The following is a 13,992-nucleotide window of genomic DNA, read 5'->3' as shown; positions in this document are numbered from 1 at the left end:
GCTCCTAATCCCCACGCTGAGAGAGCCGAGGTCCATGTGAGCTCACCCCCTGGAAGGGGGGGGGGGCGGCAAGCCTGGTGCAGCCTCCTTTCTGGGACTGGAGCTGCCATTGGGGAGTGAGGCGAAGTTACCGTGAGTGTTGTGTTTTGTCTACTAATGTTTCGGAGGATTAATAATTCAGACCGTACTCTGAAATAGAAAACCCCCAGTTGGTCTTTCTTGGCCGTCTGGGAAGGGCTAGAAGGCAGCGGGCCTGTTGTGATGCGTGTAACTGAAGATTAACAGAGACCGGCGTCCTGCCCTGCCTCGGCCTCCGTCCCTCCTTCCCGATGCCGGTCCCCAGCCGTCAGGTCCACATCGGCCGCTCCCAAAGCTGGGATGCCGCCGGGTGGTACGAGGGTCCCTGGGAAGTGGCCGAGGCTCCGGCGAGGAGCAGTTCCGTGGCGGACGGCGCTGCTGCAGGACCCTGGTATGAGCCACAGGGCGCCGCCGAGCCCTACGTCTACCGGGAGGCCTTCTTCAACTCTGTCGCTGGAGGGAAGAGCCCAGTCACCGACTTCACCTTTTATGACAGCAGACAGGCAGTGATGTCTGGGCGAGGTGGCCTGCTGCCGCGGGATCACTACGGTGACGCCGCGGGAGCCGCTCGAGCACCCAGGGAGGCTCGCCACCCCCGTGACCTGGGACTCGGCCGGTCGCTGCCTGGTTACGGCGTGATGGGCAGCAGGATGTCATGGGATCCGGAGCAAGGCCGGGTCCCTGCCCTGCAGGAGGCCGGCCACCTGTACCGGGACCCCACGGGCAAAGGCGTGGCTCAGGGGCAGCGGACGCAGAGCCGGGCTCCGTCACCCACGCAGTGTGGGAGGGAGCTGGCCGACGGCAGGTACGCCCCGGAGGTCCCCGCCCACCCTGCCAGCCAGCTCTACAATGACGCCGGCGAGAGGCCCGTGGATTCTGCCCCCGCCAGGCAGGCGGCCCCCACTTGCCTGGTCGTGGACCCCGCCGCAGCCAGCGCCTCTGATGGCAGCACGGGGGTGGCCCCGGGAGCCCTGCACCGTGGCTACGGGCCTGCTCGGGGTGGGGTCCCCTCCAGGATGGCCGATGAGAACTACGAGGCGGACCCGTCCTCCTTCCAGGGGCTCGGGGGCAGGAGGAGCGCGCTGCCCGAGTTCCTGGCGCTCCTGCGGGCAGAGGGGGTGGCCGAGGCCACGCTGGTGGCTCTGCTGCAACAGGGCTTCGACTCACCGGCCGTCCTGGCCACCATGGAGGACGCAGACATCAAGTGCGTCGCGCCCAACCTGGGCCAGGCCCGCGTGCTGAGCCGCCTGGCCGGCACCTGCAGGACTGAGATGCAGCTGCGCCGGCAGGGCCGGGGGGCATCCTCCCCCCGGGTGCGCTCCAGCAGCTTCAGCCATCGCGGCGAGCTCCACGGCGACCTGTCTGCCCTGGGCACCTCGGCCTTGCAGCCCCAGCCTGTGGGGGACCTGGCTCGCCGCCCTTCCAGCGCGCCGTCCCAGCACCTCCTGGAGGCCGCTGCTGCCTACTCCGCCCCCGGGGTGGGCACCCAGGCCCCCCACTTCCCCTCCAGCTCTGGGTACAGCCCTCCCGCCCCCTGCGCCCTCACGGCCCGGCTGGGCTCCTCGTACCCCCCGCAGGCCGGGGTGGCCTTAACTCACCCGGGCCCTGCTGCCCCCCTTCACCCAGGCCCCAGAACCGCCTACACCACAGCCTACACGGTGCCCATGGAGCTGCTGAAGCGGGAGCGCAGCGTGGCCGCGTCTCCCCTGCCCAGCCCCCACGGCAGCCCCCAGCTCCTGCGGAAGCCCAGTGTCCCTGTGGAGCTGTCCCCACTGCCACCAGCCAGCCAGAGCCTCCACACGCCTCAGCCGCCCTACCAGAAGGTGGCCCGGCGGACAGGGGCCCCCATCATCGTGTCCACCATGCTTGCTCCGGAACCAAGTAATGAGCCCTTCCTGCCCTTCCTCGCTGGGACGGTGGTGAGGGGGTGGTGCGGGCGGAGGTGTGAGCCCGGGGCTGCGGGTCCTCCCGTTTTTGTTGCTCTCCCGCCACGCCTGGGGAGACCAGACCCAACACCCAGGTGCACGCATCTGCCCCCACAGCTAGCCGAGGGGGATGGGAACTCTGGAGCGAGACGGGTTTACGGTTCAGGCTGACCCACGGGGACTGCAGCGTGACCTTCCCATTCTCGGGTTTGGGCCCAGGTCCTTAGTGACGCTCTCTGTGCTGATGCGACAGTCGTGTTTCTGGGAGAAACCCAGAAGTCGCTCGGAACAGAACGGAGCCGTGGGCTCACGGGGGTGGCCTTGTCTCCAGTTCACTTCGGTGGCTCTGGGGAAGGTGCAGGTATCTGGGCAGGGCCTCCCACAAACTGGGTGACCCTCGCTTGCCGTGAGGAGTGTACCGTGGCGTGGAGACACACCTGGGAAGGTTCTGTGCGCAGTGTCCGAGGTGAGAAGCACCGGAGAGCTCAGACCGGGTGTGCTTCCCGGCCTGTGTGTCACACAAAGCAAGAGGACGACATCCCTTAGAACACCCTGTTTCGAAGACAGGCGGCGTCTGGTTCTGGAAAACGCAGTTGGGGATTCTGTTTACTTGTTGGGAATGATACATTTTCGAGTTGAAGACGGAAAGCGCTGTCCTTGGTGGTTCTCTTCAAAGACAGGAGACACGTGTAATTTGTTAGATGTGTTTCCCTGGGTTTTGTGGGTGAAATTCCAGGTGGACGTTCTCTGAACAACACTTCACCTTGTGTTTTCACTGTAGAATCTTTACTGATAATTCATGCTCTAGGTCAGGGTTTTCTTCCCCCCCCCCCCCCCCCCGCCTTCTTCCTTCTTGCCACCCCTTTTTAGAAAACTGAATCCCATTTAAATGGAATTTTTTTCTGAATAACTAGAGTTCTCAGGTGGAGGGACTGGTGTGAAAAATAAGACGTACTTGTCTGAAAATGCCCCGCCGTCAGCTGTGGGAGCCTGATCCTGAAAACCTGAGGGGCTGGGTTGGCTCAGGGGTCACTTTTGGGGGGGGGGGCAGTGACCGCGTGGCTAGCAGGAGGCTGAAACGGCTGGTGTGGCTTTTAAGTTTGATCGTACAATGTATCTGACTTTTTTGTCCCCCCTCTCCCTCTAATCAACGTGCGGCAGGGGAAATTCAGATGGGCACGCGGAGAACGTATGCACCTTCCCCCTCGCAAACATTCCTTCTTTGCAACCAACTAATTTGCATGGGGATGACATTTGTTGCTGCGGTAATTTCATCTGATAACGGCCGGGCTTGCGAAGCGGATCTGAAAACATAGTCCTTAATTATGTGTTGCTAAGCAACGGGAGGGTTTGGTCATAATCACAGAAAGATTATCTCCTCATTGAAGTCCTGGAAAGGTTTTGCTGAAGGAGGGACCTGTAAAATTGCCTTATTTTCTTCTTTCTTCTGTTTATCTTGCAATGCCTTCTAACAGAAACATTCCCCGTTATTTGGGCGCGGGGTCGGGGGATATTATTTAAGTTGTTTGGAGTAGGATCGTTAACACACTGTTTTGTAGACCAAAGGATATTGATTTTTTGTTTCATTTGTGTGGCAGCCAGCCAGTGGCAAGGAAGCCTGCAGTCGGAAGTCTGCCAGCAAATAAATTTCTCTGTCAGATGATCTGTCCCGGAGCGGTCGTTCTCCTCCTAGATCCTTCTGCTACATTCAGTGTGTCTTTACGGCCCTCCCCTGAACGTGGTGTGTCGGGGACCGGGAGGCAGGAACTGGGCTTCTCCCGGACGTTTCAGCCTGCAGAACTGGCATGGTCGAGGGGCAGCCTTCGCAGCGTCCACGGCCAGATTCGGATCTGTTGGTTCCTACTGCCAAGCCCCAGTGGTCGCTTTGCCCCCGAGAGGGCAGCACGGACACTTGAGGAAAGCACGCCGGCCCTAAAGGCTGGGAACCCGGCATTCATGGGCAGCCCCAGCCTGCCTGTGCTGCCGGGCTGAGCAGGGGGTGGCCGTCCTCAGATCCGGCTCTGGCCGCCGCGGCCGTTGGCTCACAGCCCGCACGAGTAAATGTTCATTTTGGTCTTCACCTAACCCACAAGGTTTCCCTCTGATCCGGAGAGGCAGGGAAAGCTCGGGAAGGCGACTCTCTTCTCTGTCTTGGGGGAGGCAGTCTGTGGGTTCCCGGTGGGTTGTGTGTTTGGTTCTAAGTGCCTGCTTTGACTTTGACGTGCTTTGGGTGTTCTAACACCTCCTTGCTTCTCTCAGTCCCTGAACTACCTGCTTCACCGTGGTTGGCTTTGAGGGTGGGGTAATGGGCTCTTTGCTAGTCCGTGGACCAGGCGCTCCGGGGCCGCTCGTGCAGCCCGCCAGCCCCATGTGACGGGGGATTAGTGCACGTCAGACCCGGACGAGCCTTGGCATCTGGTGGGTCTGCTGTCGTGTACACACTGACCGGGTTGACCGTGGCCCGAGCTGCACAACCCCCCAGCTGTGGCTGCCGCCCAGCATCACCCCTCCCCCGCATCACGAGGTGTCTTGCAGCCCTATCTGCGACCGTGCGGTGGGGCGCGTCCTGCCAACAGCGGCGCTGCGGCCACAGTCGGGTTTCTGTCTCCCCCAGAGACAGCAGGGCACACCACCCACAGAGGGCTCGCCGAGAGCACCGCCAGCGCTCACAGACTCCAACGAGCAATGCGGTGTGGCCCTCACTGTCTGGGGGTTTGTCTCCTTCCAGGCATTTGACTGCGAGCGATTGGATTCGTTAAGTGTTGTGACCACCGTCAGTGCCGGGGCCGCTGCCCAAGGGCACATCCAAGGTCCGTTGGCACCAGGGTCATGGGGGGACAGGCCGTCACCATGTTCCAGGTCGCCAGAGCTAGTCACCGCATGTGGGCCCCTGGCCTCCTGGGTAGGAAGGTCCCGCGGGAGAAAACTCTAGTCTCAGAATCAGAATAGAGGGTTGGGTGTGTGCACACGTGGTGATTCCTTCCCTGGCCTTGGCTTTCTTGGAGGGACCCTCTGCACGTGACGGTCGGTGCTAGTAGCTTCTGTCCGTGGAGGACCACGTCCGAGTGGACTGTGGTCGGGCAGCCTGGAGAAGACCCTGCCGCCGGCTGTTCTGGGGTGTGAGGGCCATGCCACCAGGCCTGGGTCCTGTGAAACATTAGTGGGCCTTTCACAAAACCGGGTGTCTGGGAATTCCCGTCACCTTCTGTGCAGTGGGCCCTCCAGCCCACGCACTGATGACTCAGACCCCCTCCAGGGGGGTGTGTGTCAGTGATCGTTCAAGGAGTGTGGCCTGAGAACTTGGGTTTGACCCAGTCCAGCCCTCTGCCTCAAGGGCCAGGAAGCCCCTACCCCTTTGGGTCAAGTGGGCTCCCTCGGCCTTCTTGGAGGGCTGCAGAGTCACCCGGGGATTCTCCCTGGCGTGCAGGACACAGAAGGTGGTTACTGCGGCCAGTCCTGGCTGTGCTTTCCTCGGAGTTAGTCCGAAGGAGCTGCCTCGTGTTCTCACGGGAGGGGAACCCTGGGACCGGCCACCTCTGCCCGAGCTCCTGTTGCTAGATCCTCTTCGGTGTGGCCTGAGCAGGCTGGAAGTTTCCCGGGACAGGTCGTGCCCTCTCGCTAGATGGGCATTCTGTCTTCCTGTTGGAGAAAGAGTTGAGCCTCGCCCGTCCCGCCTTCGAGGAAGGACCTGACAGGCTCGGCTTTGGCTTCCGGTGAATAGTTTGTGTTTTTGTATCTCTTCCCCCAGGGATGCCTGCCTCTCAAATCTTTAAAAGAGGTGGCAGTCCGACCACCCCACAGCGTGGGCCAAATTTTTTGGAGAATTTCCAGAGTTGGGGCACAGGGGGCTGAGCTGAATGCACAGTGTGGATGAGTATTGGTAGGTTTATCTGCCCAAGAAAAGGGGACACTGACTCAGTCTTTACCATGGTACTTTCTCATCTGACCTTTGTTCTTTAACTGTGTTATATTTAACACGTAACATTGTTTAAGGTGTACCGCGTGCTGTTTTGATCGATTCGTATACAGCAACGATTGTGGACGAGGCAGCATCTATTGGGTTACGTAACTCTCACACGACATCGTCTATGTTCATTACACTGCGCATCGGGTCTCTATGGATGACACGTGTCCCCAGTTTGCATCCTGAAACACTGTCCCTCTTGGGCATGCCTCCCCCCTCATTCCTTGGTATCAGCCAGTTCACTCTAGTTTTTACAGATTGACCCTTTTTAGATTCTGCGTACAAGTGATATTGTACGTATGTGTCTTTCTCTGTCTGACCTCTCCGGCATGGCGTGATGTGTTCATGGCCCCACAGTGTTGTTGTGAATGGGAGACTGAATATCTTCCTTCCTCGTGGCTGAGTAATACTCGTACATCTACGTCTTCCCTTCTTTAGCCATTCATCTGTTGACAGGTGTTGGGGTTGTTCCCGGATCTTGGCTGTTGGGAGGAATGCTTTGATAACCACAAGGGTGTGTAGATCTGTTGAGATCCTGTGTTCGTTTCCTTTGCGTATAGACCCAGAGTGGAATGGCTGGATTGTATGATAGATTTTCTTTTAGTTTTTTTGAAGAACGTCCATGCTGTTTTCCACAGTGGTTGGACCAACCTACATTCCCATTAATAGTGACTATGATTTCCTTTTTTTTTTTTTAAGATTTTATTTGTTTTTTTGATAGCGACACAGCGAGGCAGGAAACATAAGCAGGGAGAGTGGGAGAGGGCGAATCAGGCTTCCTGCTGAGCAGGGAGCCGGATGCGGGTCTCCATCCCAGGACCCCGGGATCATGACTTGACCTGAAGGCAGATGTTTAATGACTGAGCCACCCAGGCGCCCCTCTGATTTCTTTTTTTACCACACACTCATTTTTTTAAAAGATTTTATTTATTTATTTGACAGAGAGAGTGATCACAAGTAGGCAGAGAGGCAGGCAGAGAGAGGGAGAAGCAGGCTCCCTGCTGAGTGGAGAGCCCAGTGTGGAGCTCGATCCCAGGACCCCGAGATCATGATCTGGGAGAAGGCAGAGGCTTAACCCACTGAGCCACCCAGGCACCCCAACACCTGTTGTCTCTTGTCTTCTTGATGATGCCATTCTAACAGGTGTGAGTTGATATCTCGTGGAGGTGTTGATTGCATTTCCCTGGTGAGTAGTGATATTGAGCATCTTTCCATGTATCCCTTAGCCATTCCGATCCCCTACATGCTCTTTGCCCTCTGCTGTAGTTCTGCAACTTCTGTTCGGTTTCATCGATCTCAGGGCTCGACCTGGGTCTTCCATGGCGCATGGAGCCAGGAGCAGACAAGAAGTCCTCACTGGCTTTTGTATACGATACGTGCTTTGCAAGTACTGTCTTCAGTTTCAGGGCTGTCTTTTCACGTTCTTGATACTGTCTTTGAAAGACAAGTTTTCATTTAATGTCGATGAAGCTCAGTTTATGTACCTGTTTCCTTCTCTTGCCTTGCACTTGGGTATCGTAATCCAAGGTCATAAAAATGTTTGCTTATGTTTACTTTCTTAAGAGTTTGACCATGTTCACTCTCACATTTACGTGTTTGAACCATTTTGAGTCCAGTTCGCACATGGGTGTGAGGTGGGGATCCAGTACATTCCACTGCATGAGCTGTCCCGTCGTTTCAGCACCCGTTTGCTCTTGCTTTCAGGGGAGCCGAGCTAGGGGAGGGGGCCCAGGCCGGGCAGTGCTGGAGCCTCATACTGTATGTATTGCGTCTGGCAATGAATCATCCAAAGAAAACAGACATTTTTAAAAGAAAAGCAACATATATTAAAAGAGAAGACTTTTAGACATTTTGAGCTAATTTCTTGTCCCCAAGATATGAAGCAAGAATTCCTTTTTTTTTTAAAGATTTTATTTATTTGACAGACAGATATCTCAAGTAGGCAGAGAGGCAGGCAGAGAGAGAGAGAGGAAGGAAAGCAGGCTCCCTGCTGAGCAGAGAGCCCGATGCGGGGCTCGATCCCAGGACCGTGGGATCATGACCTGAGCCGAAGGCAGAGGCTTTAACCCACTGAGCCACCCGGGCGCCCCTGAAGCAAGAATTCTAAAGCTGTTTCATAGGAGTGGTTTTTTTTGTTTGTTTTGTTTCTTAGATTTATGAAATAGAAATAATGCGTATCATCTATAATTGATCAGCCCCTGTTAGCCTCAAACATGCTGCTGTTGGGTGTTTTCCCCATTTTGGTGCTGGCTTGCACAAAGAACTTTCTAGTTGCTTTTTGTGTAAAGGAAAAAAACAAGTCTGTTCACTTTTTCTTGCTCCCTCCACTGCTCAAGGAACAGGAAGGTACACTGCAGTTAAATTTAGCCAAATAGCAGTACGCAGTGTATGAATAAAATAACTTTTTTGGCAAATTGTTAGGAGAGCATAAAATCAAACCTGTAAATGCCCGTCCCCACTGAGAAGGTGGGCGGCTCTGGGGACATGTTCTCCTGAGATCAGTTGAGAATTGATCCCAGGAAGGGTTTGCCAAGTGTGAGTGGAACAACTTGTTGTTTAAACAAGGTTGCTGTGGGAGGAAACATCCTGGGAGGCTGAGTTTGTGGGAAGAAATGAAGGTTCCCGACGGGAACTCTGACTTCTGGGTCCCAGATGCAGGTACCCAGACAGCTGGTGGGGCCGACGGGGGGAGCCTGTCCTCCCAGCACTGACAATATGACAGGACTGCGGGCGGGGGAGGGGGGGGGAGGGGGGAATGGGGCGGTGCTTTACCAGCATTGAGAGAATCCAAGTCTGAATCAGTCCCGTAAGAAACAGTGTGATTGTCATGGTTCTGGAGCGTTTGAATTCCTGAGAAGGCGCTGAATAATTCCCTATTAAGATGACAGTCTTGAGGCTTAGAGAGGTTAATACTCTTCCCCAGGTCACACAGCAGGGCCAGGACTTGAAACCAGCCTGTCTGATTTCACACGTGTGACTGGCCACTGTGCCACGAGGAGCCACCGAGCGCAGGGCTTCGGGGTCAGGTGGGAAGATCAACAGTGGTATTGAGCGGGGAATGGAGACCAGCCCGGGCCAGAAGCTGAGGTCTACGTCCGCAAGAACAGTAGAGGGGGTGATTCCAGAGGACTCCGGTGGTGCTCCAAGGCTCATTTCCCCAAGTGTGACATCAGGTGATGGGAGTGAGGAGCATGTCACACCATGCCCTGGCCCAGGCTTTGCTCCTGGCCAGACTCGGTGCCCTGCCCACTGCAGAGCCAAACCTCCTTCCTCCGACCCTGCTGCCTTTGAGCCGAGGAAAGGAATTCTTCTGTCTTCAATGCAGTGTAAATGTTCTTTTGTCCTAAGAGGATTAAGCCCTGCTCTGGGAAATGGCTCTAACAGAGGGCAGAGTTGAGTAGAGGTACCAGCAAGCATGTCAGGGAAGAGGAAGCTGGGTGGGAGGCCAGAAGGCAGAGCTTTCCCTGCGGTCTTGTGCACAAGGAGGGGCCTGTCTCTCCGGGCTTCCTACCAACCCTAGTAAAGAGGGAAAGGAGATCAGTTAATTCACAGTCCGCCCCTTGCTCCCGTCCCTCCCGCCCGTGCAGAGAACCCGCGCTGGCTCCAGACGCGCAGCTGGCCTTGGTTCCCGCCGCATCGTGTCCCAGCCCGCCTCTCTCTGTTCGAGGGCTCCGGGACTCATGACCCCATCCTGTGCATTGTCTTCCAGTTTTTATAAAACGTCAGTTAAAATTTTCAGTGGGCCTTAGCCAGCCACAACTGCTAAGCTCCCGTGTGCGGGTTTGGGGCCGGGGGAGGGGGGCGCGGTGCGGGGGCTGCCGCTCCTGCAGCTGACCTCTTGAGTTCCTCTCCTGGCTGCCTGCCTCTTCCCGGGCCGGCCGCAGCGGGCATGGCCAAGGCCAAGGGGATGTGGCGATTTTCCTCAGTTGAAGGGGGCTGTGCCTGGAGAGGTGGCCACGGTCGCCGGCCACACAGCATGGGCCTGGCCACGCTCCCTCGTACGGTCAGCTCAAAGCTGACCTCTCAACCTAACCAACTTCCCCACTGGGGATTTCTCTATTAGGTGCTTTTTTATTTGATGGAATAAATATGACTTTGTGATGGGTCCTAGTGTTTCCCTGTGAACTGGCTTTGAGCCTGGAGCACTTTAGAAGTCATTAGGCTTTAAGAAAAAAAAGTTATTGAGGAGAAGAGCCGGGAGGGGATGCCCCCCAGCTGTTGTCCTTGGGAAAACCCGCTTCCCGGCCACTCCAGGGCCTGAGGGCCGCACGCCTGGCCGCGGGCCTGCCGGACAGCCAGGCTGTTAAAGGGTCTTTAGAAATCACTTTCCTTTTTGGTGTTAGGGCCACATGAAAAACGGAGTTAGCTGAAAGCCTTGGGCTTCTTCAGTCTCCCATCCTGGCCTCGGTGGCTGTCGTAGCTAAGAAACAGGGCACTATTTTGTTTCTGTGGGCACAGGGCCTGGGCAGTATGGTCAGAAGAACCGCCCCTGGGCCCACCAGGCTCTTCAGGGGCCCTGAAGGAGCAGGGGCAGCCCGAGCTCCAAGCCAACCGTGGCCGCAGCAGGGCCGGGCTGTTCACGCCGTTCTGCGTTCATGGGTCACCTGAGCAGCTTCCTTGCTGCTTCCCGTTCTGTGAAAAGAAAGGCCCCTCCAGGCACCAAAAGGGACTATGGGGCGTCCTCAGCCTGGTCGGGGGCCCAGCCCTCCAGGGGCTTCCCTCCCCCATTGTATCCCCACCCCGACTTGCAGTGTTCCAGACCATTCCGCCCCCCTCCCCGTGCATCCCTGAGACTGTGCCACAGCCCCCCGCGTGGCGCAAGGCCCGGGTGCGCCCGGGAGAGTGGTTGGGGCCGGCGCGTTCGGCAGCGTGCAGTCAGCCCCACGTGAGCGGGCGACACGCCGACGCTGCACAGGCCGGCAAGTGGGCGTGCAAAGCTCGCCTCTGCCAGACTCTTCTGGCGACCGTCCCTTCTTTTCTCATCTTTATTTCATTTTATTTTTCTCAAACATCCCCTTCTGTTGTTGCCATGGGCACATTTTTAGAACTTGAGAAGTGCTCGCACAAAACACACTCCACGGGCAGGTAGGGCCTTTCCCGGGAGTCCTGGAGGGACAGCTCCTCCCTCCTTGCCCTTCCCAGGGCTGGCGCAGGATGTCCAGAGAAGGCCCGGGGGCCAGGCCTGCATCACACAGCCCCGTGTCCCGGTGGCCGGGAGCTCCGGGCAAACAGGGTCGTGGTTTCCGATGTCCGGCCGCTCGGGAAGAGGCTGTGTTGTGGAGAACTGCCTCCGTGTGCCTGGCTTGGAGCCTTAGAGGTGATGGCTGGTGTTGGCACCACACGACCCCAGCAGCTGCCTCCCCCTCTGGGACGTGGCTCTCCTGGGGGGCAAAGCCCACGTCCTAGGGAAGCAGTGACCTTGTGAGTGCCGTGTGGGTTGTTTGCCGTTTTGCGTCGGTCGCACCACTTGCGAGGGTGGTTTCGCACTTGGCTGACTTGTCCCGTCCCGTCAGGGAGCGGAATGAGACCGGAGCCCCAGCGCAGGGACGGGAGCAGGTGAGCGAGGAGGGGTCTCAGGGGCCGCTCTGCAGCGCCGTTCCAGGCTCAGCGAGGTTGCCCAGAGCTCCTGCCAAAGGATGTGGGACACGCCGCCCCCCGCCCCCAGGCTAATTGAAAGCCCCAGGAAACAGACATATGGTAAATGGTAAACACCGTACACACTCAGTAGTTTCTAGGAAAAATAGTTGGTGTGGGGAGCTCTGGGCGGCGAATACTCGCCTTTCTCTCCTCCGTCCTCTGTCGACGAGTCCTGAAGGCTTGGTCGTCTCCCCAGGTACAGTTTAGAAGGGACAGAACTGTGTCGTGTCCCCCCCGCAACACATCCTGCCCCCCCCCCCCCCCCCGATCTGTCCAAGGTGGGTGGTGACTGGCTGTGAGAGACCCAGCACCCTGAACAGCTGTGTCAGCCCCCGGCTCCTGCTCTTGTCCCTGTGGCCCTGAGCTGATCGAAGCTCACTCCCAGGACCTTGCGGGAGGCACTTCCTCCTTCCGAGCCTGCACCTCTGGGACCTGTGTCGGAGGTCCCCAGTAGGCTGCTTCCTGTCCAGATGGTCTTGGAAATCATGTGTTGGGGGAGTCCCGACGCTGATGCTTTCAGGGGCGGAGGTCAAAAGCCGAGGCTGGCATTTCCGGGACTAGGATGTATGTCGGCCCATGATTGTATGTTGGGTCTTAGGGCACCTTGCAGAGTGACCTTGTGTCCCTGAGAGTGGCCTGAGGGATAGGGACCAGGAGCTTGCGGCGTGCTCACCATTCTCTGGTGTTCTGACGGGCGAAGGCATCCTTTTAGTCTCTGTGGTTCTGAGGCTCTAGGGCCAACCAGCAGGAAGAGGGACTTGGTGGGCTGCGGAGGAGGTCCCAGCTTGGAAGGTAGCAAAGGGGGGGAGGGGTGGTTCTTCCTCTGCTGGTGCCACAAGATCATGGTGGGGGACGCTCACTGAGATTCGTCTCTTGAGCCACAAAATCCAGACCCACCCCAAAAGGAAGGGTCCATCCCTGCTGTGAGAAACCTCAGATGAGGATTCTTGATTTGGTGGCCGTTTGTGATTGACAAAGGGCCAGTGTTGCTGTGGAGAGAGGAACTTGAAGGCCTGCCCATCCCCTGAGCTGGGATCACCTGTCTGTCATCAGACTAGATGACGCCCGGGCCAGGGGTCTGTGGCTCTGTCCAGTGCCCAAGGCATGCTGGGAAGGTTGGGAGGTGAATTGTGACCTCACCCAGATGGGAAGCTAGTGACTCCTTGAACCTGGGCATCACCGGCTTTTCCCAAGCCCAGCGTCTGCCCAGACCACATCCCTCCATCCCCTCCTCCCTCCTTGCGTGCTCCAGGACCACCTTTTGGGGAGATTCAGAACAGAAATCACGCTTTACCACAGTCAGAAGCAGAGCCTGGGGGCGCCTGGGTGGCTCCGTGGGTTAAAGCCTCTGCCTTCGGCTCAGGTCGTGATCTCAGGGTCCTGGGATCGAGCCCCACATCGGGCTCTCTGCTCAGCAGGGAGCCTGCTTCCTTCTCTCTCTCTGCCTGCCTCTCTGCCTACTTGTGATCTCTGTCAAGTGAATAAATAAAATCTTAAGAAAGAAAGAAAGAAAGAAAGAAAGGAAAAAGGGAAGCAGAACCTGGCTTCCTGGGCTGCTTTGCAGTGAAAGTGTGTCCCACGGTGGCCTGCTTGGTTTTCCATCTTGTCCCTGTGGCACTGAGCCCGTCCCTTCCCCGAGACCTTGGGGGAAGCACTTCCTCTTCTGTGCGTTTCAGCTGGTCAGGCAGGAGGTGCTCAGGGCTGGTGCTCAGCCCACCCCAGTGGAAAGCACCTGTTTCAGGAGCTTCTTCGGGGCAGAGGGATTCACCGGAAACACGAGGCCCCCTGGAGACTGGTGAAGGTCATGGTCACAAACACTCCAAGCCAGGAGCCACTCTGGGAAGGGTGCGTAGAGGTGGCCGGTCAGCCCCCGGGGCCACATGTGACTATCCAAGGGGCTGATTCCAAGCAAGTGATCAGTGGTTCTTGGTTTTGTTTTGAAGCTCTGCTGGAGAAAGCAGTTTCTGACCCTTTTCTCCGTTTAGGGTCTGCAGTGTGGTGTGGACACTGTACAGTTCATCAGACTGGTGTCTCAGTTTCCCTGGGTGCTCTCAGGAACTAGTTAAAGCAGCCACAAATGCTTGTCTTTCTGGAGGTACAGAAGTTCTCCTTTTCTCTGAACAGGGTGGTGTAGACACCCACTTCTGTTCCTGAATTGGTCACGCACATGCACACGGGTTTGGCCGCGATCGCCCAGCAAGCCTTGGTGGGACAGTGGCCGAGGCTCCTGGGAACCTCCTGCTTGGCCGGCTTTCTGTCCAGCTGTTACCTGAGCTGCAGAGGGGGTGGCCTGAAACCATCTCACTGCGAGGGCCACGACTCATTAAGATCCATGTTTTATTTAAGAAGCTGATCTCCTTATCCTGTGGCCATCTCTCAAGCGAACCT

At 57.3% G+C, this 13,992-nt stretch overlaps 1 protein-coding gene across 7 annotated transcripts in view; it reads left to right on the top strand.

The window, feature by feature from the left end:
• The window catches only part of CTBP2 (C-terminal binding protein 2), a 152,726-nt gene that overhangs the window by 117,525 nt on the left and 21,209 nt on the right, over positions 1-13,992 (top strand). Inside the window, exon 1 of one of the 7 annotated variants that reach the window (XM_046027987.1) lies at positions 330-1,959. The exons of the other annotated variants lie outside the window; for them this stretch is intronic. Within the exon in view, the coding sequence (XP_045883943.1) occupies positions 330-1,959 (1,630 nt within the window). Of the gene's footprint in view, positions 1-329; positions 1,960-13,992 lie in introns of those variants that run through there. 7 annotated transcript variants of the gene reach the window in all.

Source organism: Meles meles, chromosome 13 (genome assembly GCF_922984935.1).
Source record: "Meles meles chromosome 13, mMelMel3.1 paternal haplotype, whole genome shotgun sequence".
NCBI classification, from domain to species: Eukaryota; Metazoa; Chordata; class Mammalia; order Carnivora; family Mustelidae; genus Meles; species Meles meles.
Note: the sequence above shows the minus strand (reverse complement) of the source record. Positions and strands in the feature narration are given on the sequence as shown.